The sequence below is a fragment of the Lepidothrix coronata genome, unplaced genomic scaffold, assembly GCF_001604755.1.
Source record: "Lepidothrix coronata isolate B3197 unplaced genomic scaffold, Lepidothrix_coronata-1.0 Scaffold16, whole genome shotgun sequence".
NCBI classification, from domain to species: Eukaryota; Metazoa; Chordata; class Aves; order Passeriformes; family Pipridae; genus Lepidothrix; species Lepidothrix coronata.
The window spans coordinates 4,490,407-4,516,036 of NW_016690196.1; the positions used below are offsets into that span (position 1 = coordinate 4,490,407).

Here is a 25,630-nt window from a genome sequence, read left to right on the forward strand (position 1 = left end):
CAAGTTCAGGATATCAAGGCGAATAATACCATTTGCCTTTTATTGTAGCAAAAGGGAAATAATTATAATTGTTACTTACTACCAATTAAAGTGCTTATGCCTAAAGAGGTAACATCTATGTAAATCATGCAGTTTCCTTGAACAGTTTGCATGAAAAATACTCTGCTAGTTGTCCCTCTCCCTATTTAATCAAAGTAGTGGGCACTGGTACTATTGTGACAACAGATACCAAACTCAGACTTGGAAGCCCAGGCCTGTGTCAAATGCCATGGAAAAACTGCTTGTGCATAAAGGGATGTGGCTCTGCCACCTCAGCACTTCCTGTGGTGTAGGAGATCAACTCACCCTGTGCTTGTTATGAGTATGGATTCCTGTGAGCTGCAAAAAAACACCCAGTTCCAGGATACCAAATCCTGGATGCACAGTGGGAGAGATCTGCATGGGGTGAGAAGTGCCTATTTGCAGGAGAAAACTCCTCAGGGAGTTATCTTTCCTCTCACAAAGCTAGGGATCTTGCAAAGAGGTCTTGGACTTGTCCCACAAGTGGGCTGATGGGTGGCCGTTTCATTTTCAGTGAGAGAGTAGAGGGAGCATGGACCAGGTATTCAGCTTTTGCCCAGTGTAAAGTGTCATCCTTTTGCACATCTTTCTCTTGGTAGTTGATAAAGTACACTCCAGGGAAGACATGAGCATCCATGGACAGAGACTTTGTGATGGGTTCTCTGCTGACGACTTCTTTGACGCAAGCCCCTTGTCCCAAAGAGTGGGTGATATTGCTGGGCTTTGTTGTGGGCCTTCTTGAGCATTTGTGAATGTCCCTGGGCACTGCCTTCAGGCACAACTTTATCCCAACCCTCCATCTGAACAGCGATCCACTCACAGGTCAATAACTAGCTAGAAATTGCTGCCATAGCTCAATGCTGAAAATGTGTGATTGTGCACATATTCCCTGTGAAAGCTGATGCACATCCAGGGCGTTGCTGGGGACCACAAATACTTACATGGCAACCTCAGAGAGCAGAAATACAGTAGAGAAAAGGCCACATGTGCTGGGCATGCCAGGCAGCCCTGTGAGAGCTGTCTGCAAGGTCAAGAGATACCTGAAACTGGGGTGAGGGTGGGAATATTGGAGGCAACCTGGGATTGTTGCAGGACCACAGTAATGAAGGACTTTGGCCTCAAGTGTTGCTCACCAAGAAAACTTTGCTACTCCAGACTAATTAAATTCAGACTCAAATTTTTTAATTATGACTGCAACCAGATTGGTAAGAGATGCCATATCTGAAATACAATTGATACCTCAGAAAAGACTGAAAATATTCTAGACTGACTCAAATCATGTGTAACAAATCACCTCAATAAGACAAGATATCATTTTTCAATAGTGTGGGAAAACCTCACACTGTACTTGGAGCTTACTCATAGATTGGAGGATGCTTAGGAGTCTAAAAGTATGATTTAAATTTTTTTTCAACCTGGACAGGAAATTATCTTCCCTTCTTTTTAAATGAACAACTATGGTGCTGGTAAAGTAACTTCACAGCTGACTTTTTCTGCTATGTTAAAGTCACATTCTCAGGTAGTGACACCTCCCCATTGTTTTTTACTGTGTTTGTTTTTTTTTTTAATCTATGTGAGAGTTTTCCTGAATTTCATTTGAAATGAAACTCCACTTGTCTTCAGTGAAGACAAAAAGATGAAAGTACAGCTATTTTAGCAATGTATCAGTATAGAGTGGGTGGGCCTGTGAACCTGCAGGTTATGTGATATCACCTTATTTTAAAGGAAGTTAACTCTTTGTCAGATAAACGCTTTTCATTAAAGATTTCTGCACATAGCAGTAATAAGGATACAAGGAAATCTGCTGTCTTGTGCTGGCCACAGGTTCTCAGGATGTATTAATAGATAGGATTAGTGAAGAATAGGTCAGAAGGCTGCAAAGCTCCTGTCCCTTGAGATTTTCTTCTTTAGATCATTAGTCTTATTGAAGAGCTCCCTTGAACACAGGGAGCAGAAACTGAGGAAAAGGCTGGAACCATTTTATTCGCCAGGACATACTGAGGAAGGGGTAATTTCTGAGTCATAAGCTCCACTGAAAATGTCTGTCCAGTTTTCTGCACAGGCACCCTGGAGGAACAACAACATCAGTTTTCTGACCAGAGAGGCAGCTGTAACAGAGCAAGGAGAGACTATCATAGGTTTCTACCTGTTGGCTTTAGGTATGTATTTGGCTTGGATGTGAAAGGAAGCTCTTAAAGCAGAGTTTGTTATCAAGTTCAAAGTGATTCATTTAGGTTTCATCTCTAATGGAACAGGATGTTAGAAAATGCAACCTTTTTTCTTCAGCTATTACAAGATCAGAGAAGTACAGTTTGTTTTTGTTAAAAAGAGATTAATAATCAATGCAGAAATCTTGAGTAAAAATAAATAGTCAAGCATGTAAAATTTCAACTAATGTTCACTGAACTTAATATGAGGGAAGACAAAAAATGTACCCTATCTGAAGTACATGATAATTCTGTGTCTTCTTGTGTCTCAGTAGCACTGAATTAATGTTCTCTGATTTTCAGAGTTATGGCTGTGGACAGTCAGCTGTCATCCTGCAATTACCTCCTGCAGAGACACAAAATATGGTTCTGTAGTTTTAACTTTTTTAAACTGTACTGTTCTTGTCTTAAATGTTTGATGCACATAGAAATTGACTTCTTCAAACAGGATCTGTGAAAGATCTAAGTACTAGAACATCATCCTGTGTTAGCAGTCACAATACCAAGTGTTTATTTTAGTTCTGCTGGAAGACAGCACTAAGAGTGTACAATAAGGATTTGAAAATGGCACTCAGGATGAACTGACTCTGATCCCAGTGCAATTTTGGTTTGCTTGTTTAAATATTACCTATTTTGGGCAGACTTATTGCTGAATACAAGGAAACTTTATGAAATTTCAGAGTGCAGGTCTGCTAGGTAATAAAAAATTTCAACCATAAAACCTCTCAGGAAAATACAATAAAACTTAACTTTTATTAAATCTGTTCTTCTAAACAGCATATATAAAAATGTTTCTGCTTTTAAATGATTGGTCTAAACAGATTGTTTTCCTATTCTAAGCTTATTAATATTTCAATTAGCTTATTAGCCTGCAGCTTACGCTTGACAAAGGTCTGTGGAAGTTAAAATGATAAATATTTTAATATGTTTACATGAGACTTTCTTTTTTATCTGTAGGAACTAGGGAGGAACAAGTTGTGCTTAGAACAAAAACAGAGATTCTAGCAGAAACATGTATGGCTTCTATCTTAGGAGACTTAATTTGAAGAGTGGTCGTAAGGTAAATTAGATGTATTCCAATTTATCCCAAATCTGTTCACATCTGTATATTCCTTCATGAAAAGCTGTGAAATGTCTGCACCATCAGCTAATGAAATAATCAGTTGCACTTAAGACTAGAAAGAATATCCTAGGTCAGCAAGGCCAGTCCCCTGCTGTGACAATATATAATCTCATTCACAAAGCTATCATGCTCCCTCATATAACTGGCTAGAGTTTTTTTGATGATGTTACTCACTCTTCCAATTGAAAGCCTGTTCTTCATTTTGCTTCTGTGTAGGATAGGAGCCTTTCCCTGAGTTCTTAGCTAAAGTGATCACACAAACTTTATACCCTTTTTTGTCACTCATTTTAATTGAAATAATTTTTCTGCCTGCAACTAACATCCTATGGCCAATCTGTGTTCCTGAAGGTATAATCATGCCTTAAGGTTAACTTTTGTGTTCTTATTTTAAGCAGTTGGGTGTTTGGGTTTTTTTGGTTGGTTGATTTTAAGGGGGGACAGGGAGGTTTAATTATAATTCATTTATCTCCTGTCATAATATCCTTTCTCCTGTCATCCCAGCATATCATCCTAGCAGCCTGATAGGCAGGACTGAATATGGCATCCAGGCAAGGTCTTGCCATCACTATTCAAAATAATATTTACACTTTCCCAGCTCTAGTGATTCCTCCTAGTGTTGCCTCTGCATCACACTGATAGTTCGAACTTCTTCCATCCATCGACCAACAGAGATGTTTTCCTCTGCTGCTTCATGATGGTGACCCTACATCTTCTAGCAAATATCTAGGTGCCTAAGCTTTTAGGTTGTATGTTTATTGGATTTTGACTGCTCCAGATACTTCTGCCCAGCTTAAAAGTACTTGGCATGTCATAGCTGCTGTTCTTGAAACTTATCTCTGGATTCAAGACTCAAGTCGCATTTCTAGCAAAGTATATACAAGCAGCAGTAGCACTACTCCAGTTTAAGTGTAGTGTGGATCTGGTTAAAACTGATGGATGTAGGTATACCTTTTTGGAGTGAGAACTTTTGGAAAAAATCTGTTGGTAACACATAAATCAGAAAAGTCTCAAGTCTTTTTCTCCTCAAAGATCTAGTGTTGCACTTCTGCAAGCACCAGCCACAACAATTCACAGCTATTAGTTTTATGTACACCAATAACTCAGTCTATCCAGGGATGTGGTAGAACAAAGTAGTCTATCATGCAGACACCCTCTTGCCCTTTTGACAGCACAGGAAAAAGGCCAGTCCATGCATTACCTTCCTGTACCTCCATTCCTTTTAGGGGTCTGGCAAGACTCTGTATTAGCAGGAGTCTATGGATGCTTCCTTACATAAAGCTCCAAAGATGTTCATATTTGATACTCTTGGGTTTTTGATGCCTCGAAAAACAGCTTTGATGATTAAACTCCCATAACTACTGTTTTCTTTTCTTGAGTCTTAATATATCATTGCAGCTTCTTGCAAATTCTGACATGCATTTCCAGCAGCAAAGGGATGTATGTGATTGGTGGTAGCACTTATCTTGAAGATGGAGTTCCTCTGAATCTCTTCACCTTCACAGGATAAACTCCAAAAATCATTATCTTAGGCCAAGTCTTCCCATAGTCTTGACTGAGGATGTGAGTACCCAAGAACCATGATCTAACACCCTTTGCTGAGATAAGGCCTCTGTGTGCATCCCCTTCTGGAAATTCTCACAGGTCACAGGTAGCACGGATGTCATATGTGATAGACAGGACACTACTGTATGTGTTGTACATGACACACCAGCCAGGCAGTTTCAGATCCAGACAAGGGGTCCTCAGCACACTGCATGGAAACCTGAGCTCACTGTTTTAGCACACACATCACAAGCAAATCATCATCAAAGTGTGTTTTGCAAATGCTGATGGATTTTGAGATCACTGTGCTGCTTCATGGCATCCAAGTCACTGTTTCATCACTCCCCTTGCTATTGCTTTGGCCAAGAGAACAGCGAAGTGTGGGGAAAATGCAATGCCAATTGGATAGAAGTGATCTATTCTCAGAGGGACTATCTGCAAGTGATAGCAGCCACTGAGTTACCCTTCTTTAGGTCATCTGCGTCAGCATCCTCTTTCTGAAGGCAGCACTCTCTTTCCCTCCTTCCCTTCAATGAGCTCAGAACTGTCAGAGACAGACAGGTGAAAGCTTGTCCTTCTGCTAGGATTACATCTGATCCGGTTTTGCCTATGCCCTATGAGGTATAGTACTGTGGAAAATCCTTGTGTAGTTTAAATTAGGAGGTGCAATTTAAAAGTACTGTCCACTGCTGCTGGCTGCTAGATATGGGGAAAAAAATATAAAGAATATTTTTCTTCAAAATTATTAGTTGGAATTTGTAAGTTGTTTTTTTCCCCACATTTATACACAATTTGTTCTATGCTTGTTTTCCCTAGTGTCACAGTTAACTGGGACTGTTAGAATGAATACTTGGCATAAAAGGAAATTTTAAGCCAGTGGGAGAGAGCATTTCTTAGAGAAAAAACTCTGATTTTTTTTGAGTGCTTATATCAGAAAGACATGCTGAGAGCATTACCAATCCCATCAGAACACAGGAACAGACCACAAGACCCAAACATGTCTTTAAAAGGCACACGTTTTCGAATGGTAATAGTAAACTGTCACTTGACAAGTGACAGAATGAGTGTTATTTTGGGACTTTGACAGATAAGTCTAAGAAGGTGAGAAAGGAAACAAACTATTCACAGAACATTCATCCACAAAATGATTGCATTTATTGAACAAATAATCTCTCCACGCTTTGTCAAGTCTGAAACATGATGACTTCTTCTTCCTGTCAGAATTGGCAATATGCCCTGGACAGGATATCGTGTGCATACAATTGGCAGCAAAGACTGAAAACAGAGCAGGGTCACTTCACAGTTGCAATAGTTAATGACAGCTTTGCAAATTCTCTGGATTTTATCACTGTTTTAAATAAAGTTTCCTAGGCTGAAAATCTTTTACAGCAAATCTCTTCGGAGAGGCATTTATGCTTGTGTATATGTAGTTGAACCAGTAACTGACTTCATTCATGCCTGCTCTGTATTGAAATGCTCAATCCCATTTATATCCTAGAGAAAGGTTATTTGCTGAAGGAAGAGTCTAGTTTGTGACAGTGAAACACCTTTTGCTCTCATTTCTTGGATTCTTCCACTTAAGGCTCTATGTACATTTTAAACTGCATATGAGTGAATTGTTACACTCATTTTTTCTATTTTATTCTTGTCAGAAGGCCATGCAATAAAGTCTAATAAGAGTAAGTCTAAGTACAATGTTATGGGTTTAGGGGAGAGAGGTTGTTTGGTTTTAGGTGTTTTTTCAGTTGGGGGCGGTTGTTTTTCTGTTTTGGGGTGGTTTGGGTTTTTTTTGAATCAGTGAGTCAATATAGGTAGCAACCTCAGACCAGCACGTCTATCTGATGGCACAGAGATCCAGTGTCCCACAGTCACTACTGTAGTTGGTAGCACTTCTATGTGACCACTCTTTTTATTAGTCTGTGATTTGCTGAGAATTGAGAAACTCCCTTACCCTCCAGGCTCAGGGGAATTTGCTCTATTCCCAGGAAGGGTGGGTGTCTGACACTTTAAGGGTAGCCCTCCCATACATTACCCTGTGTTGAAAAAATTTTACTGTTTACAAGGAGTGTAATTTTATTTTGTCTGCCATCTTAGCACTATGTCTTCATAATGACAGGGAAAAAAACTTTCATGCCTACTGACTCAAAAATTATCCTATCTTACGGAAGGTAGAACTGACATACACAAGCAACACAACTCCCATGTTTGCATTGCAGACCATCCCTATGTGCTCCCAAAATCTTCCTCCCCCAGTGCCCTGCTCTGCCTGCTTATAATACCTAGACTCAGACAATAGTCAGAAAATCCCTGACTTAAAATGCATCCAGTTGTTCGAAACAAGACTCGATTAAGAAACATTGTCACCTAGTGGCCAGAATAAGATGTATTTATCATTGTTGATCTTATAACGAGATACATATAAATTATATGTGTGTATCTCTGTGTATCATTGCACCAGTGACTATTTCTGGTTAATACCATATGCTGACATTTCAGCTCTTCCCATTTCAAAAGCTCTTCAGTAAACCGTATGCATTTGCTAAGCAAGACAGAGTAGCAGCATCTTGGCAATGCCGCAAAGAGAAGCTGTTAAAAGGAAATTGCTCCACAGAAAAAGCAGTTCATAGTGCTGTACAGAGATTGTCCCATCAACCACCTCCCCTCCCACTCCAAAGTATCCAGAGCACCTCAGCAGGGGGTAGGTTCCCAACCCCTCTGTTGGCAGAACGGGTGCCTTGCTCCTCAGCATTTCAGATCCTGATACTCCCACATGGCCTGGAGACTCAGAGGCAATTTTCTCCCCTCCCTTCCTAGCCAAGGCAGCCTGGTGGTGAAGTGCTGGGTTCTTGACATGTGAGGTGATGCTTCCTGGAGGAAAGCAACTGCCCTCTTGCTGTAACATTAAACACATCAGCCATCTTTTCTCTTGTGAACTCCTTTGAATATCCAGAGATGCTGTGTAATGCCATCATGTCACATCCCTCTTTATTGTGTATATCCATCTCTCACTGTGTTAATATACAATAGCCTTGCTCTGAGGTATCTACTGTTCGTGCCTGGATAGAGGGCTGTGGATCAGCTCTTTTCTTACTCGCCTGGTAGTGTCATACCCTGTCATAAACCACCAGGTTTTGCATTCCTAATCCTATCCTAGGCTGCAGACACTTAAAAGAGGTCGTGTTTTGCTCCACCCTGCCAAGGTGAAATGAGGCCACCAATGTCAAAAGTGGCAGAGCTGGTCTGTAGGGTAGAAACAGGAGCCAGCAGGAAGCCTGGTGCTGCCCAGCCTGCGGCTCAACGCCTTTCCATCAGCCACCCTGGAACCACCCCCTTCACAGGCTAAGCCACATTTTCAACACTGAGCCTGACACTTACAAATAAACATTTTGTTAAAAATTGTTCATTTCCACATGTCATCTCAAAAAGTGGGATGAAAATGAGTGGAGCAATAGTCGTGGACATTTGGAAACTTAGCTCTCTCCAACTGAGTAATTGTCTGACTTTCTACAGCTTTATAGTCATCTCCCTTGTGTTTTCTTCATAAACTTAGACATATATATGTCAGGCATCTCTGTTCCTGGAGAGTAAGAGAGGATACAATTTTCTTTAAAAAAATAAATAAAAAGAGACTTTAAAATTCTGTTCAAAACATTCGCTTCATATGGATTATCAGGTGCATTACTGAAAAATATTCCCATCTGGGACAGACTTTGCTGCAAGGAGATCCTAGGCTGTTCTAAGAGAAGACACTTAATTGTATTAGCTGCCCTTCTCGAGAGAGGACTGGTAAAGTGGCTCTCTGGCTACGTGCATGAACCTCCTGTATCCATTTTTGTATACAAGGTACCTAAACAGATGCAGCTTTTGACAGATTGTTTGTAGTCTCTGCTTAGCTCTAACAATCTTTCCTCCTTCCTATTTTCCCCAGATGTTACACTCCATGAGTACATCTTCATGAATTTCACCTCCATGAATTTCATCCACTTATGGAAAAAAAACTTCTCTAGGCCCTTAAAGTGTGGAACTTTGACAGTTACAGCAGCAGCTCTTTGTGTTTGTTCTATCACTGAAGTTATTCGCTCGCTCCTGCTTCTGAAATGTACCCAGCTACTCAAAAAACCTCCATGCCTAGGTTTTCTAGTGGATAATTTGGTTTAATATGCTTCTAATGGAGCAAAAGGGTAATTTTAGAAGAGATGTCATACATTGACACACTCAACTGCTTCTTGCTTTATTTGCTTTTTATATTATAGAATCATAGAATGACCTCAATTGGAAGGGACCTTAAAAATCATCTAGTCCTATGGATTTAATTTTTCTTTTCCAGGTTGGCTGTCTTGGTTTGGAAACAGCGTTGTGATTTTTGTCCTGTATAAACAAAGACATCTTCTGCAGCCTACTGACTACCTCACATTTAACTTGGCAGTATCAGATGCTAGTATCTCCGTGTTTGGTTATTCACGAGGGATCATTGAAATCTTCAATGTCTTCAGAGATGATGGATTCATTATCACATCAATATGGACTTGCCAGGTAAGATTGGATTACACTTAATTAGACAAAACAAGTGCAGCTATTTCTGTGAGTGTGCTGTATATAAATAACCAGACAGTTCCCAAAGAATGAAAAGGGATAGTGACTGATCTTTGTTACACCTATAAATCTATGCATTTAATCAGTGCTTGACAAATTTTCAGTGTTTTTTTTCCTATGTATTTGCAATAGTTCTTACCAGTCTGGGGTTTTTTACTTCATGTCAGAGCTCACGCTCATGTTGGAAAGCTAAGGCGTAGGCTGTGCTTGTCTTCAGCTCACCTGAAGTCAACCTGGTTGTTGGCACTTTAACATTTGGCTTAAAGCAATGTAGACTCTTACTTGACAAGGCATGTAGAGCAAAGTCTCCATACAGCATTTGGGCATACCCATATACTTTAGCATAGAACTTTTTGCACTAAGTCAGTTGTAACTCGTCAATCGCCTTCCTAAATTCTTGGTTGCTTCATTGCCTGTAGTAGAATGAGTATTTTTACTTAATGGCATAGTCTTCCCTGAACTTGGAGGCCACTTTTTGTTGGAGAACTTGGAAAAGTTATTGCTAATTCTGAAACACATGTGCATAGACAGAATATAAATGCACCCCATGGACAGATAGGCACAAGCCTGGTTCCCTGGTGCTTTTAGTAACATCTGTGAGAAAGATTATACTCTGTTTTGTGAGGGAATCAAAAATCTGAAAATGACAGGATAGCCTACGGCAAGGTGTAAAAGAAGTCATGATGAAGGAAATGGGAGAAAGAAATAATCCTGTTTTCTTGGTGTTTTGTGTTTTGGGTTTTTTTTTCAAAGAGGAAGTTGAGCTATTGTGCAACACAAATGAAAGAACATTTACAGTTCATGTTCCCTCCTTTTCAATAAAAAGGTTCAGTTTCTGCAGAGGAAACTTCAGTTTCCCATTGAAGACTGATTAACATAGGAGGTGTAGCTTGTACTTAAAAATTATTATTTTATTGTTTAAAATGCGTGTCTGGTCATTTGGCAGAAAAGGATTTATCAAAATGAAGCTAATTATTTCCTCAGCAAAATCTACTTTTTTGCTAATGAGAACACCTACAATTGCAATCTAAGGTCTGTTGAGAAAAAATTTTGACTTTTTTTAAAAATTGAAAACTTTGAAGTTATCAGATAAGTAAACACACACCTGTAAACTGTAAAATTCATTCCCACACTCAGAACCAAAAAGATGCTCATCTTCCCCCTATTTCAAGGAAGGTTGGAGCTGTGACTAAGAAAGGAAAGGTAAAATCTGTATCTCCAGGTTCGGTTGTATCTTTGTTGCAGATTTCCTCTGTAAGAAAGGTTAAGCCATTCAGTGTGAAATCCTGAACCAAGATCTGTGGCATAACTTAACGTTTACAGCCCAACAGGTTGAAAGAGGTAATATTAAATATCTCTTCTGCATCCCTACTCCAAGTTCTTTCAGATACTTGCTTACACTGTGGGTTTTTTTGTGGCTGTAAAAAACAGCACACACGGGAATTGACAAGGCATGGCACACTGTGTCTGTACCTCTGGATTTCCATGGGAACCTCTGTCAGCAGCCTTACTGATTTCTTTCATGATGCCTCTGCCTGGGAATCCCTCTTTGGCTGACTTGGAGTTATTTAGACTTGTTATGATGATCAGACTTTCTTTTTTGAGGTGTAAAAATACTGGGATGGAGGTGTGCTTGAACTTTATGTGATGGAGGTGGGCTTAATCTCACTGTGCTTGAACTGCCTTTACAAGGAGAAAAGTGGACTGTAACATTTTTAGGGCACTCAGACAGTTCATTGGTCAGGCTGTGTTAAGTAATCTTTTTTAGATCTTCTGGTTTTAAACAGCATTCATTTGTAAAGTTTGGATATCCAGCAAAATTTTGGGATCCAAAGATGTTGTGCGGGACACTAATAGTGCATTGGCTTTTATTAACACTCTGATTGGCAGAACATTAAAGTTGCTGCTTTGATAATCGTCTGTAGGCTCTAAAAGTTAACATTTATCATTCAAAATAGGAACTTATACTGTACTAGTGCTAAGTAAAAATTAGTGGTAATCTGGAAAAGTCAATTTGTACTCTGAATTAATAGTCTAAATTGGTTGTGACTTGTTGAGTGGTCAAGCCGGTTATAGCTTTTTGAGAGAAAATTATGTAGGATTCCCATTTCAATCAAGATTTTGTTCTGTCTTGAGGAGGGGAGCAGGCTCCAAAATATGTTTAAACCCTGACATCCATCTTCTTAACTATTAAGCTTGATCAAACAGAAACCAATGATGAAAAACTAGGTTATGGAAACAGAGTGGCTGTTTTATAAGAAGAATATTGTGCAGAAATAACAGGAAACTTCTGTGCATAAAAAAAAATGTGAATGTTCCCATGTGTGTGTGGATAGCCAGCACAAAGATCATTCTAAAAGTGTTCCATGTTGAACCGCAGTAGTGTTTCGATTGCTTGCTTTTTGGTATTTATAAAATATGATGGGTTTGTAGTCTGACCAGAACGGGTCTCACATCTAGACCATGAGAAGTAAGGAGCTTGGTGCCAAGAAGGTAAAGCCCATGCTCTCTGTCACAACCCCTCAAAGTCAGTGTCTCTTGCTTCCCTCACTGCACTCAGGCTCCTCTACAAGTAGCTGAGGTAGCAATTTGAGCTGCTGCCCACATGAACGTGGCTCTTCCCTTGGCATGGCCCGTGTGTTTTCCTTTACTTGGTTTGTTTTGCTGAGTCCAGAGGATGGCCTTAATTGGCTTTCTGTCATTGTCTGGTTCACTACACATTTGCTCCTATTGATCAGTCAGCTTTTGCTTAGAGAAATTTTATTTTCCCAAGCTAGCCTGTCATTTCTGTTTATGAAGAATTTTCATCAGCTCACCTCACTTAATCCACCTAACTATTTTGTTTTCCTCTGACTCGGGTCTCCTTCTGTGCCCTCAGGCAAAATTTTTCAAATTAAAGTTCACCATTCTTGGCTGCTTCAATCAGAGGGAGTGGGGAAAAGACAGACCAACAGTACTTCTCTCAAATCAACCTAGTGTTTGAAAACTCTCTGTAGCAAAAGATGTATCTCCAGCTACAAGGATCATCTTGCTGCACACCTGCTGCATGGGACAGATAGGTGTGATCCTGTTCTCCTCCTCTGTATGGAAGAAACAACACTTTTCTTCACCGTGCCAAACATTTTTTTTTTTTTTTCAAAGTCTGATAGAGCTCTTCTCTCAGGAATGAGGTAGTGTGGTGGGTCTGTATCCAAATGCTGCCCCTGTTGAATGCTGTGTACTAATATGGTTTTCCAAGCTTGGCTCTTGGAATTTGATTTCATTTCTTTTTTATCCCTTCTCTGCTCTACCACTGTCTCTTATTCCTGATCTGAACTGGGGGAGGACAGTCAGTCTCTAGCACATTCACTTTTTAGTCTCTGGTAATATTATCAGTAAGTAAACTAGTTTGTATGGTAAATTTCAGATCAGAAAATGTAAGCCAGTGATGAAGTGGCCTTTTTTCCCCTACTTACCATATTTCTAGTGAAAAGCTACCTTGGGGTATAATTTTTAACTTCCCATATGTTTTTTCTATTCTACTACTATTTTACTACTATTATTCTATTCTACTGTTCTATTCTGTTCTACTGAATTAGAAGTTGCACTGAAACCTCTAAATAACATTGTGTACAAATGTTCTTAAATGTAGGAAGTAGAAAAAGTATTAATTCTCTTCAGGTAAACACCACGGTTTTTACTAAACCTTATTCATCAAATGACAGAAAGTTTTTCTTGTATCTCTTAATCATGTGGTGAATACAACAAAAGATGGAGACTTCAGGAAGCCTCTTAATATAGGGGAAGGATTATAACCTATCTGATCCCCATACGTCCATTACAGTCATATCTGAAACCAAGAACGGGCTGTGCAGTGCATTAGGATTTGAAATACTTCATAATCCTGGTACTTCAGTAAAAACTTGTTTCCACTGGTTGACTCTTCTAAATTTCTTATTTTATTTTAGATTTTGATAGTACCATTTCGTTATTTTAACATTAATTTTATAAATACTCAAGAATTTTACTATGAGCATCAAAAAAATTGACAGCTCTTATCATGTGCTCACTCTCTTGGTATAGGTTTCTTGAAAAAAACATTATTTCCGACTGCTTCTTACATCTGAGATGTGTCTTGGCTGAGCACAATGTAGTTATCTCCAGGTCATGGTACCGTCATGGACATACCCACTGTCACTGACGTGCTGACTGACGCTATTACGGCAGATGCCTTCACCTCACTATCAGCCTAGGTATTCCCGGTCCATCTGGCTAGCCAGATGGTGCCAGAGCATCCCCAGCAGATCTGAATATGCACAGAAACAGCCTCAGGAGGAAACATAAAAAAAAAAAGTTCTTCTTTGAGGTATTAGTTAGCACCACAGTAGCCTGTCTGACAGGATCCACCCCCAGTGCCTCTGTCCCCGCAGCCTGCCCTCACCATCCCAAGGGCCAGCCTGGATGGACCTGCCTTCACCCTCTTCTGCTGAAGCTGCTTTGTGTTGTGCAGAATAATAAAGACACTGAGGGTAGCAGAAGAGAGAGAGAAATTACTGTCTCACCCTGTAGTTGGGTTTACTACAAAGCAGTGAGGAAACACAACGTTTCTGTATTCTTGTCTGACATACCCTGGACAGAAACAACTGGCATTGTGGTGAGCAGCAGTAAGCCCTACACTGCATGCAGGTGTTGTCCTACTCCATTAGCCATAATGCACTTGTGCACAGTTGCCTGAAAGCACCAGCTATGTGGTGTATGTGTATCCTGAAAGGGCACTTCTGGTATGGCCAGGAAGTCAAAAATTTTCTAGAAGCATCAGACTTGTGCATACATTGCATGTGCATGCATTGAGGAGTACATGGCCCACAGAAATGTATGGGATTTCTTGTAAAAAGAAAGTAGTAGATTTTCCAAGTTGTGGTGGTGTAGCTGATCAATTTGCCAGCTGAAATCCCAGTTAAATGGGGGTTCCTGAGAAAAGCTAGATTAGATGTGCAATATCCCTGCTTTAACAATGCTGCTGTTGGACAAGGAGGGTTCCCCTCCCTCCAGTGGGTGTCTGACTACTAATGTAGGGAGATTCTTTTTGTCTCTGGCCCCACTATTTGTTTGCTTTAGGGATAGTAGGACATCCCCTTATGATGAATATTTTTGGGGCTATGGGGATGTGGGTCTGGGCACCTTTGGATGGAGAAAAGTAAATCCAGCTCTCCCACACATTCCATGGAGCTAAAGTAAGAATGGACCAGCAGTCCCTCTGCTTTTTACAAGTGACACTGCTTAATTTTTAAAAGGTCTTGCACAGTTATGGGAAGGATATGGCTGTGAATACCAAGAAATCCCAATCTTTTGCACCAAGAAGTAAGACTTTAAAAATCAAGAGAGGTGAGATGTGCCCCTCACCCTGTTCTCTTGCCTATATTAGGAGCCTCATTTGCTCACCAGCTTTTGCCACCTTCAATCTAAGAGCCAAACTTGGAGCCACAACCCTCCTTTCACCAGGCAAATGGCCAAAGCCTACAAGGCTGAGCACAGCAGCCCTTGTCCTCTTTCGTAGATGCAGCTTCCAGTCAACGCCTCTTGCTAGCACCTAAAACATCTAGAATCTTTGGTGTTATTATATGTTCAGAGGTCTAGTATGACATTTCTGAGAAGAAGTAATGTCTATCTTTTATAAAATTAGAGCTGAGGTTCTGAAACACCAAAATGAAAATTGCGGAAGTAGGAAATTCTGAGAACAGTATGATGAAAATACATGTGCTCTTTTCAGAAGTTTTGGGGGAAGGACTTATCTCTTTTCCTATACACGGATTGTAAAATATTGCTAAATCTTGTCTGAGGAGGAAACAGAGAATTAATACTTTCTTCTTTTAATAAAATGTTCTGTGAATTGTCTAATAAATCAAAAACACCTAAGACATTTATGTTCTTTTTTAAAATAGACTAGATTTGGAGAACATTGATTTTTGTCCATTTAATATAACTCATAAAACCAATCAATTGTTTACTTAGCTAGACTATCGACTCTCTTGACTCAGTTAGTGATTTTATGCATTATGTAAATACCAATACAATAAATGTTTACATACTACCATATGTGGTATTGTTCTGGGGGAGATGAGCAACCAGGGGTAGCTCAGCAGTCAGTGTGACCAGATAACAAAAGCAATGTCAGATTGAAAGAACCAAAATGAAACCTCACAAATATTCTTTCTCTTGCCTTCCCAGTACTGGGGAGATTACGGAGGAAAATGGCAGACAGTGTCACTACTGCCCAGTATCTGTAGGCATTTTTTGTCAAACTTCTTCCATCTCAAGCACCCATTCACATTGCTCCATCATCCACTCATTTTTTCCTTCACCAAATCATCCAGCTTTCAACCCACTCCATATGTAACAAGCACCCTTTGAGTGTATGTCTCATCCCCACATCTGCCTCTCATTCTCCACATTAGCCAGCTCTGTGAGTACCCTACTCACCACAAAGCTCTTGCTCATAAACCCCACACAAATCCACAAGCTGTTCATCTAGAAAAGTAAGTCCACTGAGGTGGATAAAGGTTTGCTCGTGCTCACACTCTGCCCCAGATTGCTGCTGCGATATGTAGTGATGGTTGCCATGACTGTCCTTCCCCACACCTGAGAGTACCTGAATGTTTTTCCATGTTTTTCCTCCTCTCTCTTCCTGTGGGAACCAGTCTGTGTAGACACACTTTGAGTTCACCTGTACTTTCACTTGTGTTCTGGCTCCACTGCACTGCAGGAGCACCTTTCTCCTTAGCACGGTTTTCTGCAGTAGGCTAACTTTGGCAGAGGTTTTCCACCCAAAGATTGAGCTAATTCAGTCTTGATTGGTGTAAAAAATCTTTCAATATCACTGTATATCCCAGTGTCCAAGCAGGTTGATTGAGAGTGGGCCAGGAAAAAACAGATTTTTTTCTCAAATCATAATAGACCAGGAATGTCTGTTTAGTTGAAAAATTTTCAGCTATCTACCTATAAGATATTAAAAGAATTCAAACAAAATGTAAAAGGGAGTGAAAAATAGTTATATACTATCCTAGCACAGTACTAGGGTGTGATAGTGCTGGGATTTTACTTATATATAGCTTATCATTCCTGACATTTCAGTAAGATGAAAATAACCCAAAGTTAAATCATGGAGCTGGCACTAAGAGCATTAACAGATAAAACAGGTGTTAAAAGTGCTGGAGAAAAGCTGTGTACTGTTACCTCTGTATTCAGCTCACCTCAGCAGTCTGATTCACTGTGAAAGGTAGGATGTGAGGACTGATCTATAATGCAAATTCAAAAAAAGAGTGCCCTTTACTTCACCTCTGCTGTGCTACTAAGTCTTCCTGTCGCAGATATGTTTTTCTGAAACAAATTTATATCTCAATTATGAACACAAGAATGTATCCTCATTCTTGTTTACTTGTGCAACTGAGATTTGGACACTGAAGGAAAAAAAGTTGCAGAGATATTAGTCTTCCCTATATCTTTTTTTCTGGTCTGCCTTGATATAATCTGTAGAGTGTGCACAGTGCAGTCAAAGATATTAAAGCAACTCATGTAGACATCTGTGAGCTAAATTTTAATGAGAAAAATACTTCATCTGCAGGGAAGGGGGGAAAAACTGCCTTAGCACAAACAGAACCATTAGCAACATAGAAGATCATTTCAGTGTAACTAATGTGACTGCAGGGAAGTTCCGCCAGTTTTCATTATCCGTGAGTTTTCCCCCATTTTCCTCTAAATTATTACTTCTGCAGTCAATTGCGACAAATTAGGGAAGTTATATATTTGGTACTTGAAAAATTACGAATGCCCAAACTATCTGTTTCCTTGTTTAACAAGTCTGACATAGCCCCTCCTGTGACACCCGAGAACTGTGTCAGACCATATGCTGCTGCCTGGAAAGGCCATTGGTTACCTGATAGTGCTCCTACAGAACCAGGAATTTACAAAGCCTTAGCTTTAATTCCTGCACTTGCTTTTCCTCTCAAAGGGCTTTGAAAAATCCTTTTCTTTTTTACTTATTTGGAAAATAGTAGCCTTCCTCATTCTTCTGTACTGATGTGTTTCTAAGAGATTAAATGTCTTCCCTCCAAAAAAACTGTCCATTCGTCCTTTGTCTTTCAAGATCTTCTTAGCATGGGGCTGAACAATTGGTGTTCTTCTGGCTCCTGCCTGTGTGCCACATCGTCCCACTGACTTTTAAGCAAAATTTAATTTGAATCTTAAATATCATCTTGATAATATCTGTAAATATCTTAAATAATCTTACCTCACATTTACTCATCTTCTATTTCACAAATATCTATTCCATTAAGTCAATACACTGCTAGTGTGTAGGAAGAAATTCACATCCTGAGCCAGATCCTGTGCTGGCTGAATCAATGACAAAATGACTGTGGCTTGTACTGAGCTGTATTTGACATGATGTTCTGAATTTCCACACCACTGTCCTTGCAGAAGGGATGACATTGCACCTGGTGGGTTTCCAGGTAGCTTTAAGGCCAAGAATAACCTGTATATATTACAAAGTTTTCCAGGCTCTCCCTGGGCTATCATGACCCCTTGGCTATCATCACCCCTGTGACTCTCCTGTTAGAAGCTGTCTGTTTCTCTGGTTATTTTGGTACAGGGTCCATAGGAGATGAGTACCAACCTAAGAAGATATCTGCTAGTATCCATGCAGCTTTTTCAGGCTTTCAAGGATGTAGGATATGCCTGTCTTGGCCACTCACAGCTGAGATGGTACCATCACTAACCTGCCCTATCTTTTTTCTAGGGGCTTTATGAGCAAAAGAACAAGTTCACTGGTAGACATTCATCCAGCAGTCAGAGATGACTCTTGTATTAGAGGGTGGCTACGTAAAGATTCCTTCTTGCTGGGAAACAGCACAAACAATTGTACTTTGGGGAATGTGGAGGGTCACTTGTAATCTCTGGGCTCTTCTGGTGAAGTCTGTGAACGGTGGGACCTCTGATTCCCTTTAGATATGAAAGCCTCCAGAAACATTTAGCATGATAATCTGAAAAGGCAAAGATGGCACTTCGAAAACAAAAGCGTGACTTTAATCTGATGTTCATGGAACTCATTTATCAGAGTAGGATCACCACAGGCCACAAAGACAAACCTTGCCTTCACATCACTGATGTGGAGAGGAGTTTTGGCTAGGCCCACTGGAAAGAGTTTTATACAGTGTAGCACAGATATTCCCAAAGGACAATGCTGGAGTTTCCTATCTAGTGCTTCTTAATTTCCCTCTACAGTAATTCACATTAAGACAATGGCAATTCAGCATCTAACCCGAAGATGGGAATCTTTCCATTGTATATGGATCATCTGGTGGTATGAGCTACATGCTCCCAATTTATTCTTCATGGGGGAACAGGAGAGACATTAAACCTTCCATGGTCCCACGGCCTCTACCCAGAGCTAGATAGCAGGCATTCCCATGCATCCGGAGATGGGGTACTTGAAATAAGATTATAATCTGATGAGGCTGTCTAAGGAAATTCTGAAAGCAATTTCTATCTATTCATTAAATGATATGCTCTTGATGGGGTTGTTGCATTCATAACCGTGCTCCCTGACAGGGGCATGTGCTACTATGACTATAAATTGTAAACTGAGACGCTGCAACTCTAATAGCTAAAAGTCAGCCTAAAGTAAGAATACACGCTGAGCTTCATTTGATTATCCTGGTGTACAAAACTAAAATAACTACAAGAAAACAAATAGATTTTTTCTGGGTTCTCCAGTATTACTAAAACCAAAACCTGACCTGCATATATTAATAGTGGCACTGAATGTACATTAACCATATAGTATAATCAGTATAATTACATATCCATACACATAATAATATAGCCTAAATACTGCATTCATATTTTTCCTGTCTTTAGAAAATATAACATCAACAGAAAGATTTAATCACTTGGTGAGTGCAATATACTGTGTCTGATGCTGTCACTTGACGGTTTAAACTATCTAATCCTGTAGCAAATCAGTTCTCATTGTTTACCTACCATGGCTTGGGTTAATGCCATCACCTCTAAGAATAGCTACCCTTGAAGTCTACTAAGACATTTTGAAAGGCAGAATGCAACCATAGCAGAGACATGTCTCATGAGTAAAAGATGCTGTGGAAACTGTAGTAAATTATAAGTCTCTTTCACCTCCTGTATTGTAGGAAATCTTAAACGAACTATTTAAGTGCTTTAGGAATGCCGTGCATTGCAAGTTTGCAGTGGTCTTCTGTGAAGACTAATTTTGATTACGGACCTCAGTAGTTCCTCCATGTGACAAAATAGTTCTGTTGACACATTATTGTATATTGGAGGGATGGGAGAATTATGTTGTCTTCAGACTCAGATGGGATATTTTTGCATTTACTGAAAACTAAGAAATTGTTAAATTTTAAAACATTCATTTTTAATTTTAAAGCATCTAATCAAAAGTATTTACAGTTGCTTTTACAAGTGTATTTCTTGAAGACTGATTTAGATGCTTTTTTATCTCTTGGTGTTGAAAGGAGATTTATTGCCATTATTTATTTACATTATGATCTCGGAATAATCAGATCTGTATTAAAAAAATATTTTGAGACAGTTTGTTGTGGCAACTTTAAATATATGCTGTGGACAAATAATCCCTGTTTAAAGTTTATCTTTTTCTTTATATATTCATTATCTCATTTTCAACAGAAGAAAAAGACAGGACATGTGGTTCTGGAGGGAAAAAAATGGACTTGGGGAAATTGCAAAAGATTCACCAGCTGGCCAGAGGAGGGAACGATGCAGCCTTTCTGGCTGGTGAGATCAATATTTTGGCCTAAACTGAAATGAAATCACTATTTTGGGAATCTACTTTTGTGCTATGAAATCTTGATTAATCCAATAATAAGAACAATAGGTTATATTTTACTCTGCTTTAAATGAAGACAGCTCTTATGAATCAGTAGGGATTCATAAGTACTAAAGGTAGTATAAGTGGGGCACACCCAAGTCCACAGCCAAAACTTTGATAGTGCACTGGGGATTCCTGACTCTCCCTGTGTTGAAGTCTATGAATTTGCATGCAATAGGAGCTTTATGTATTGTGGGTTGTAAATAGTACACCAAGAGCATTAGTGAGATTTAAAGTCAGGCACAAGTACAAAGCAGAAAAAAACCACAATTTTTTCTCCAGTTATGTCATAGCTTCCAGGCAGCATAAAGATAATGAGCAAGTTACATGAATATCTATATAGCCAAGGGAGTAATATTGGTATAACATTGAGAGAAAAGCTTTTAAAACTGCTACTCTAATCATGTTTCTTAATGGGTAAAAAGGAAAGCTGGTGAACCAAAATTACCACGCAATTAACTTTGTGTTTATGTCAGAATTCATTATTGCCTATTAATGCTGCTGCTATCTGATCATAATTAATAACAGAAAGGACAACATTGCATTACACAAAAATGGAGGAAATATTACAACTATGGAAGGACGGGGCTAGCTGTGGGGTAGAATAAAAGAAAAGGAAATCCAGAACTGTGTAAGGGGAAGAGCATCCATCTTCCAAAGTAATTAAATGTTATCTACTATTCTAGTATTTCCTTGACTGTCGTTCCATATATCTTTAAAGATGCAGGAAACCAAAATTATCGCACATTCTTGTAACAGATATTAATCTCTGTCTATAGAAATTGGTACTATATTAAAACAGTTTTTCTGTTGGTAACTACTTTGTGTTCCAAGCAGCTGCCTTGCCACCTATGATCAAAGTTGTCTGTTCAGCAGCAGAAAAAATAGCAGAGATCTTTCTTCCATATCCAGTAGATGTATGTTTGAAGTAAGTTGGTTACAGATAGAGGAAGATTTCTTGTTCTCTTCTGAAGACATATGTCTAAGTGACACCAATAGAAAAGCATTTCAGAATTGATAGACTTGCTGGGAAATGGTGTATGCATAACTGGGCTCAAGAGGTAACTTGTTGCCGATAGAATTTCGGCAGGGGAAAGAGTGGTTTGAGAATCCTGCTTCCAAAGCAGCCTGTTGGATGCTCTCTTGTGTTTTAATGTTCCAGATGGTGTTGCCTCTGTATAGGCTGTTCTACAGCTTGAGAGCCACAATTTACCTCCTTTATTCAATTCATCTGAGCTCTTGTCATCCCCAGAACTCCCTCTCCTCCATGATATGTCACCCTGTCACCTGTTCCTAAACCACCGAGCCTGTGGCCATCATGGGGACAGTAAGCACAGCTGGCCCCAAGAGATTGCTGCCACTTAGACACTTACTAACCATATGGCCCTAGTAACATCTCTGGTGGTCGCCCCCATAGTGGCAGAAGCAACAGTAATTTGATCTGATGAAATGCTGTTAAGAAATAATATGGAAATGAGACATGGCACTGACAGTGGCTCGGTCCTATAAACTAAGTTGATTTAGATAAAATTGCATTTTTTAGCAAGATACCACTCCAAAGAAAACATTTAGGCTTATTCATATGGTGATAGCTTTGTCTTAAATGGTAAAGGACAAGAGTATATTTTTAGACACACCTTCCTCCCTTGTAAGTGTGCTCAAAGGCTGTTTGAACTGATCACTTAATATAATTGTCTCTCTTTGGTCTGACATCAGGGAAGGAGGGTAGGAGAAAAATGGTCACATCTGCCAATGATAAAACATACACAGATATGTTTCAGGAATACTCCACCAGTTTCAGCACAGGGCTATGATATATAGTGAGAAGCCTATCCTGCTATTTTAGCATTCAATCTCATAGCTCTTTAGACTTAATTTCAAAGTGTTTATTTGCATCATTGTTTAAATACTGCTTCCTTTCTAATCCAATAACTAATGCAATTGCTTAATTTTATGCAGCCCTTGGCTATGCATCTATGAAGCGTTATTAGAACAAATGGAGAAGTGACAGCTGTTCGCATCAATAAGGTTAATGAAATGCAGAATACATTTACACATCCAGGTATTTCACCAACCTCCACAACACTCAACAGGTCAAATTCAGCCAAGTGCAGCTTCTACCAGGTAGCTGAAACATCCAAGGAAGTCTGTTTTGTGGTTTAAACATGGTTGCATTTATACACCAGGCATGAGCTGATTGTAAGCGGAACACAGGTGAGTGTAGATTGTTGTAGGAGGAAGCCTGGCATGGGTTTAAAATGTGGTGGGTCTGTAAAAGCTGGCATTAAGAAATATGTAATGTCTATAGAAGGTAGTAAGAAAAAACACCAGTAAAACAAATGATAAAGCAGTCCTTTCCTAACCCTTCACCCAATTTAATTAATACAATCTGCCATGGTCTTAGACTTAAGCCTGGATTAAAGCCCCAGATTCAGAGCTGGGATAAACCAAATTCCATGGGAGTTGTGCCCATTCACACAAAGACAGTTTGTTCCTGTAAAATAATGATGTGCCTTTCCACTGATAACTTTACCATTTGAATGCCAAGTGACAGTTCAGAGACGCTTAATATTCATGCTTCACTTGATGTAAAACTGGCACCTCCAAGAGCTTCGCTGCTCTGGACAGTTTAGTATATCATTGCAAACTTTCAAAAAAAAGGACTTGCCTTCAGCATTTTGCCTGGATCATTTCCCAGTCATACAGTGCTCCCTAGCAGATGGCTACATCCCTCTCTACTACAGTCAACAGCAACTTCCTTCTTACATCCATAAGTGAAGCTTGCAGAGTTGTGACCACCCTGTGATCTCGCTGAGACACTGACGTCAGCAGGAGCCTACAGAGCTGTGCAGCTCTGCCTGCATCAGTTAGAGGTGACGAGGATCAGGGATTAATAAATAGCTGGCAACCATGAGCACCAAACATTGAGGCGCAATCTATTGGAATGATTTAGGTTTTATTTTATTTTTTTAAAAGCTTTTCTCAGTCAGCCAAGCTCATTACCCCTACATTCTTCCTTCTTTGGCATAAATGTCGTAGGATCAGTTTGCATGTTTGTTCTGCCTAAGTGGGGCAGCTGCATCTAGTGCATTTTTCCTATTCAGGGGTTTTCTTCTTTTCAGTTCAAAGTTTTTCTCCTTCATTTGGCAAGTCATTTAGGGGAAGCATAGATTTAAGGGTGTGTTTGCTTGTTTACTGTATGTACATGACAGAGCACTTATATAATTTTTGAACATTTACTTGCTCACTGATCCTATAGAAGATAACTGCACCTGACATTTTGTATTTCCCTGCTAGTTGATTTTCTGGAAAAACTTTTGAGATCATTAACATAAAAATGACAGAAGAAATTCCTGTGGTTCTTTTCCCCTTCAGCTCTCTACAGTAAAAGAACATCCTGCACTGCTTTGTTTTTCAGGTTGATGGTTTCCTGACGCTTCTCTTTGGCCTGGCTAGCATTAATACCCTTACAGTGATCAGTGTGACTCGCTATATCAAGGGCTGCCATCCTGAGAGAGGTAAGGAATAAAGGCAAGTCCTATGCTGCTTTCACTGAACCTGGTGCAAATCCGTATTTCTCTCAGTCACAGATTATATTAGATATAAATTAAATTAGTTGAAAACCAGGACATAATGCAGTCATACACATTGCAAACATGTTTCCATAGAATCTTTCAGGGTTAACTCCAGTAAGAGTCAAATTATTACTATTACACTTGGGTCACCATGGGTTAAATTCATCTTGTGCCAAAGATACCACAGGTCCTGCTGACCCTCTGTATTCTTCAAAATACAACTTCAATTGCTCCTAAGTGATACATCATCGTCTGGATCTGAAACAATGAATTTAATCTTCTATGAGATGATGTTTGGGAGGTTTCCAGTCAGATCCTTCATTCAGAAGACTGCCCTACATACAAACATTTTCACTCTTTAGTGTTTTGCCAAGGTTTGAGCACAAAAGGCATCATGGACTGCTTCAGATGGCACTGGGAACATTCAGTCAGTGTGTCTTTCCTCCAGCTTTTGTAGCACTGCACAGCCTGCCATCCCCACATGCCTCTCCAGCCTCCCCTTAGTGGACATTTTCACACCACAAGAGATGAAAATTACTCCTGCCATCCCCAGAACTGACCATGACCCAACTCTGCTTGGACCGTCCCAGTCTCCTGCTTGTCTACAAGATCTGCAAAGCATCATCACCACACTCTTGCACCCACACTTCTTCCTGCTCTAGTGCCCTGGTGATCTGTAACCTAAATATTTCGAACAACTCCAGTTCATTACTCTCTCCAGCGCTAGAAACCTTTTACTCATCACTCTGGTGTTTTGAACTCTGTTTTTTATTAATCTTTGGTACAAACGCCTCTGTGAGGGCATGTGAGTGTCCCACTGTACAAATCTAGTCTGAAATCCTTTACACATTTTCTGTCTTGTGAAGCCTTCATCAGCAAGCCTATATAAACATGCCCATTCCCCTTTATAGCTCTTTTTATGATTATGCTCACCCCAGGGACTCACTTTCACAGGATCAGTAGAAACTTTTCCTCAACATTTGCCCAGTGTCTTCCACCTGCTGAAAACTTTGACTTCCACTGAGAGTCGTATGTAATCTCTCTTCTTTATACCTACACCTACCACAAATTTTCCCTAGTCTTCCTTTCACTGATCTTCAGACAATGTATGATCAGTTTTTATGACTTTGTTATGATTGGTTTGTACCATCTTTCAGGCAGGAACCTATTAAAATCTGCAGGTAAGGCACATGTAAATACAAAGGATACACCATATGAGTTTTTCTCTCTAATAGCACGAGTAGTATTAGCTGTAAAAAGAACTTCTGCAGGGAGCTCTTTTTTCCACAAGAAGTTCTTCTGCAGTTTGTTGTAATGAAAGACTTGTTGAAGTTAATTTTCAACACAAACTGCTGTTGAAACTGCTAGAATTTGGCTCTAATATAATTCTACATCTTCATTTCATATTATGAAGTCATATTTAAAACCCATGTTTCTCTTTTGCAAAGCTGTACCACATATCCATCTGAGGGTGTGCATAATTTATGTTTGACTCTTGAAGAAATCTTAGAAAGTACCCAATATAACATTAAAAAAATGTTGAGGAATGTTGAGATTGTTGGATGCACAAGTATTTCCCACATAAATGAAAAAATAACCACAGCGTATGGCAACAGCAGGACAGAATGAATCA

General features: G+C 39.6%; 1 protein-coding gene across 1 annotated transcript in view; it reads left to right on the top strand.

Moving 5' to 3' along the window:
• The first annotated feature begins 2,098 nt into the window (after nucleotides 1-2,098).
• LOC108493326 (opsin-5-like) overlaps nucleotides 2,099-25,630 on the top strand; it is a 28,511-nt gene continuing 4,979 nt past the window's right edge. The window contains exons 1-3 of the mRNA XM_017806595.1: nucleotides 2,099-2,219; nucleotides 9,260-9,465; nucleotides 23,841-23,940. Coding sequence (XP_017662084.1) covers nucleotides 2,099-2,219; nucleotides 9,260-9,465; nucleotides 23,841-23,940 — 427 coding nt within the window. The remainder of the gene's footprint in view (nucleotides 2,220-9,259; nucleotides 9,466-23,840; nucleotides 23,941-25,630) is intronic.